The sequence below is a fragment of the Centroberyx gerrardi genome, chromosome 16 (assembly GCF_048128805.1).
Source record: "Centroberyx gerrardi isolate f3 chromosome 16, fCenGer3.hap1.cur.20231027, whole genome shotgun sequence".
Taxonomy (NCBI): domain Eukaryota; kingdom Metazoa; phylum Chordata; class Actinopteri; order Beryciformes; family Berycidae; genus Centroberyx; species Centroberyx gerrardi.
In genome coordinates, this window is record NC_136012.1 from 4980944 (window position 1) to 4985835 (window position 4892).

Below are 4892 nucleotides of genomic sequence, written 5' to 3' on the forward strand. Positions count from 1 at the left end.
ATGTATAACATGAGCGTGCTTATTTGCATATGATCTTGTGTGTGTTAAACAGTAAAAAGATAGAGTATGAGATATGAGTAAATTACTCTAAGAAAAAAGGTGCCAGATGGGATTTAATATTTGAATTATACTATAATACATATCAAATATGGGTTTTGATGGTTTGCCTTGTCTGTGTGTATGTGTGTGTGTGTGTGTGTGCATCTCTGCGCTTGTTTGCGCATATGTTTGCTTTTGTGTATGCGTGTGTGTATGTTTGTGCATGCATCTGTCTCTTTTTTTCCCCCCAAGGTTACTAAATGGTTTTCTGGGGGAGGATTTCTAACCGGCGAGATGCTGCTCGTACTCCTGCTGGCAGCCTTTTCTTCTTCCATCTCCGGCTCCCTCTCCTCCTCCCTCTCCTCCTCCTCCTCGTCGGACGGCTACCCGATGGCAGACCCTTCCTTCTCGGACTTGACGGCGGAGACCTGCAGCGCCTGCTCCTGCATGTCGGTGGAGAACGTGCTGTACGTCAACTGCGAGAAGATCACCGTCTATCGGCCCACGCAGCTCATCCCGCCGGCCTCGTCTTTGTACCATCTGAACTTCCAGAACAACCTCTTAATCATACTCTACCCCAACTCTTTCCTCAACTTCACCCACGCCGTCTCGCTGCAGCTGGGGAACAATAAACTGCAGAACATTGAAGGTGGAGCATTTGTGGGGCTGAGCGCGTTGAAACAGCTGCACCTCAACAATAATGAGTTGAAGGTGCTTAGAGCGGACACGTTTCAAGGGATAGAAAACTTGGAGTACCTTCAGGCTGACTACAACTTGATAAAATACATTGAGAAGGGAGCGTTCAACAAGCTGCACAAGCTAAAAGTGCTCATCCTGAACGATAACCTCGTACAGGCACTTCCGGACAACATATTCCGCTTTGCCTCGCTCACGCACCTGGATATAAGGGGGAACCGGATCCAGAAGCTTCCTTATTTAGGGGTTCTGGAGCACATAGGGCGCATTGTGGAGCTGCAGTTGGACGACAACCCGTGGAATTGTACCTGTGACTTGGCGCCGCTCAAGGCGTGGCTTGAAAACATGCCCTATAATATTTTTATCGGCGAGGCCATCTGCGAAACACCGAGTGACTTGTATGGGCGGCTCCTGAAAGAAACCAACAAACAGGAGCTTTGTCCCTTGGGAACAGGGAGTGACTTTGATGTGAGGATGCCGCCCGCGCAGCCTGAAAATGGGCAGTCGCCTTCCAACATGTCCCCAACCACTGTGGCCCCCGTCGTCACGAAAACGGCAAAAACCACCGACCCGTCTAAGATATACGGTAACGGCATTGTGGCCGGTTTACCCCCCTTTGGTAGAAATAGTCAGATTGTCTCCTTTCAGACACGGACCCCGCCGCTGTCGTGTCCGCAGCCCTGCACTTGTAAAGCCCACCCCTCCGACTTTGGCATTAGCGTCAGCTGCCAGGAGAGGAACATTAAGAATATAGCCGATCTCATCCCCAAACCCCCAAATGCCAAGAAACTCCACCTGAGCGGGAATTACATCCGCGACATAAGCCCGGCTGATTTCCAAGGTTTCGAGGGCCTAGATTTGCTACACCTGGGCAGCAATCAAATTGTCACAGTCCAGAAAGGCGTGTTTGCTAACCTCACCAACCTGAGAAGACTGTATTTAAACGGCAACCAGCTCGAACAATTACACCCAGAGATGTTTTTGGGCCTCACGAACCTGCAGTACCTATATTTGGAATACAATGTCATCAAGGAGATTTTAGCGGGCACGTTTGACTCCATGCCTAACCTGCAGCTCCTGTATCTCAACAACAACGTGCTGCGGAGTCTCCCCGCCTACATATTTGCGGGCGTCTCCTTGGCCAGACTGAATCTGAAAAACAACCACTTCATGACCCTGCCAGTGAGCGGTGTCTTGGACCAGCTGCGGTCATTGACCCAGATAGACCTAGAGGGGAACCCGTGGGAGTGCTCCTGCGATCTGGTCGCCCTCAAACTCTGGCTAGAGAAGCTAAGTGATGGAGTGGCTGCCAAGGAGGTGAAATGCGCCTCCCCTGTGCAGTTCTCCAACATTGAGCTGCGCCTCCTGAAAAATGAGATCCTCTGTCCTAAGCTCATTGCCAGGCCCCCGTTTATTATCACGAGCGCCACCCCGGTTTTGACCTCGGTGTCACCGGCCGGAGTTGGCAAAGCCCCACCCGGAGGCCCCGTGCCTCTCTCCATCATGATCCTCAGCATCCTCGTGGTCCTTATCCTCACTGTGTTCGTGGCCTTCTGCCTTCTCGTCTTCGTCCTGAGGCGGAATAAAAAGCCGGTGGGGCGGCAGGAGGGGCTGGGGAGCCAGGAGTGCGGCTCCATGTCGCTGCAGCTCCGCCGCCACAGCCACAAGTCGGGCAAAAAAGGCTCCGTCCCGGGGGACGACTTGGGCGGCGAGACGTTCATCCCCCAGACCATCGAGCACATCGGCAAGAGCCACACCTGCGGAATCGGGCGCTCGTCGGACGCGGACGCCGGGTTCAAGTTCGCCGACTCGCAGCGGCAGAAGATCATCCTCCGGAACAGCGCCGACAAGGATAAAGACTCACTCGCCACGCTGGAGCGCAACAAGCGCCTCAGCACCATCGACGAGCTGGAGGAGTTCCTGCCGGGCCGCGAGTCCAACATGTTCATCCAGAACTTCCTCGACAGCAAAAGAGATTTCAACAGTATAGGGATGGGCGGGTTTGAAATCCGCTACCCGGAGAAACCGATGGATAAAAAGATGAAGAAGTCGCTGATAGGTGGGAACCATAGTAAGATCGTGGTGGAGCAAAGGAAAAGTGAGTATTACGAGCTGAAAGCCAAGCTCCAAGGAACGCCTGATTACCTGCAGGTGCTCGAGGAGCAGACTGCACTGAGTAAAATGTAGGGATTGTTGTGTTTGATTTAGTGCATTGATTACACACACACACACACACACACAGAAAGTCAGACACACATATACAGACAGCCAAACACATCTCCCTTTCTCTCTCTCACCCTCTCTCTCTCTCTTCCTCTTTCTCTCTCCCCCTCTAGCCACACACACACCATTCATTCCCCCCCATCTCGCTCTTTATCTGTCTCCTTCTAGCCACGCACACACACACATAAACACAAACACACACATACACACACAGAGCAAAAAGTGCCTTCTGGAAATCCTTAATGACCAATGCAGAGATGGACAAAATGGCTCCACACTACAAAGCTATTACTAGAATCAGCGTGGATGTATTTCACAGTAAAAGACGTTTGGATTATCCATGCCATTATTACTACATGTATGAATCCCACATACATACCACAGGACACCCTTAAAAAAAAAACAACAACCAGACAGTCATAGTATTTTTGCTGCTATTGAAATGGGTACTTATCTTTTTTTTAGGTTTTTTTTGTTCTTCTTTTTCTCCTCCTTTTTTGTGTTTTTTCCCCCAACCAAATCTAAGGGTCTTGAAAACAGTGCTTGAGAGTTGATACCTCGCCGTCTCGAACCCTCGTTAAAAAAGGGGGGTGGGGGGGTGGAGCGTTGGTTGTTTTCTTTTTTTTGCTCTGGAAGTATCCAAAATCACTACTTCTGGGATGCGATTAACAGTGATCGGGAGTGGGTGACTTTTCATTTGCGGGGATATCTGTTCGTTCTTGGGGGGAAGCTCTCTGGAGTCGGCTGCAGACTCTATGCCATCTTGTCTGGATTATGCGTGCGCCTGCTCTTTGCTGGGGGGTGTACAGGGAGGCTACACTACCAATCTCCTGCTCTCCACACAAGGGATGAGGCACTTGGAAACTCCTCGGAATGATTTCATGACTTGTTTTCTTTGTGTAAAGAGCCATGTTAAATATAGTGTCTTCTGAATGGAGTTGTGTTTCTCTTCAAATTGCTACTTACTGTATGTTTTGGGTGAAATATAAACGGCACATAACACTGTCAGAGGACATTGTTTCTGAAAAATGAAAACCCAAGAAAAAAATTATTACGAGCTGCTTGCCATGTAAGCGTAACCTGGAATTTATTTTGTAAGTCTTACATTATTTGTATCTGTGGGACTGGTTTGTAAATTACAAGGAAAGACAAACACACACACACACGCACGCACGCACACACACACACACACACACACACAACCGAGCGTCATCATCAAGAGACTACAACCCGGATTTATCAATCAAACCGCAAGTATAATTCAATCGGTGATCCACCCCCCTTGTCAGCTATCAATTCGTAGTAAAAAAAAAAAATTTAACAACATAATTAATTTATTTTTCTATGCAGGATTATTTAAAGAGTTATTGGTACTATTTAAAAAGAAAACAATACATAAAAAGCAAAAAGGACTTGATAGAATGATGCATCAATGCTAATTCAGGCCCAGCCGCACCAGGCCAACCAGAAGTGACTGTTGAGTTGATTCGAGGGTTTTTGTTTCTCTCAGTTTATTGAAGAACTTTACCCACTGAAAAGTGATCTGTGACGTTTCCACTATTGTGTCGCACGACGAGCTGAGGCCTGATAACGAGTTTGTGACGTTTAAAAGCAGTTTCCTTATTCTTATATCTCCCACCGTATCTTGTAAAAGGTTTCTTATTAACATTATGCAACCAAAATAAATGTGCATTAAACTTGATATGGTTCTGGATTGTTGATATGGGAACGGAGACGTTCGCAGGGTGAGACGTGAGATGTGAAAGAGTATGAATTAGACACAGAGAGAGAGAGAGAGAGTGGCTATAAATTGCTTCTGAGATGCTGATTTGGACAGAATCATATCATAAAACACCATGTGCAATATTAGTAAAAAACGCTCAGTCATGATGGCTTCAAATCATTTTGTTTAATTTATTTAGTTTGAGGTTATA

At 47.8% G+C, this 4892-nt stretch overlaps 1 protein-coding gene across 1 annotated transcript; it reads left to right on the top strand.

Moving 5' to 3' along the window:
• Window positions 1-297: 297 nt before the first annotated feature.
• Window positions 298-2922, top strand: slitrk4 (SLIT and NTRK-like family, member 4). The gene has a single exon (XM_071910819.1). The coding sequence runs from the start codon at window positions 334-336 to the stop codon at window positions 2920-2922; it is 2589 nt and encodes an 862-aa protein (XP_071766920.1). The 5' UTR covers window positions 298-333.
• Window positions 2923-4892: the final 1970 nt, after the last annotated feature.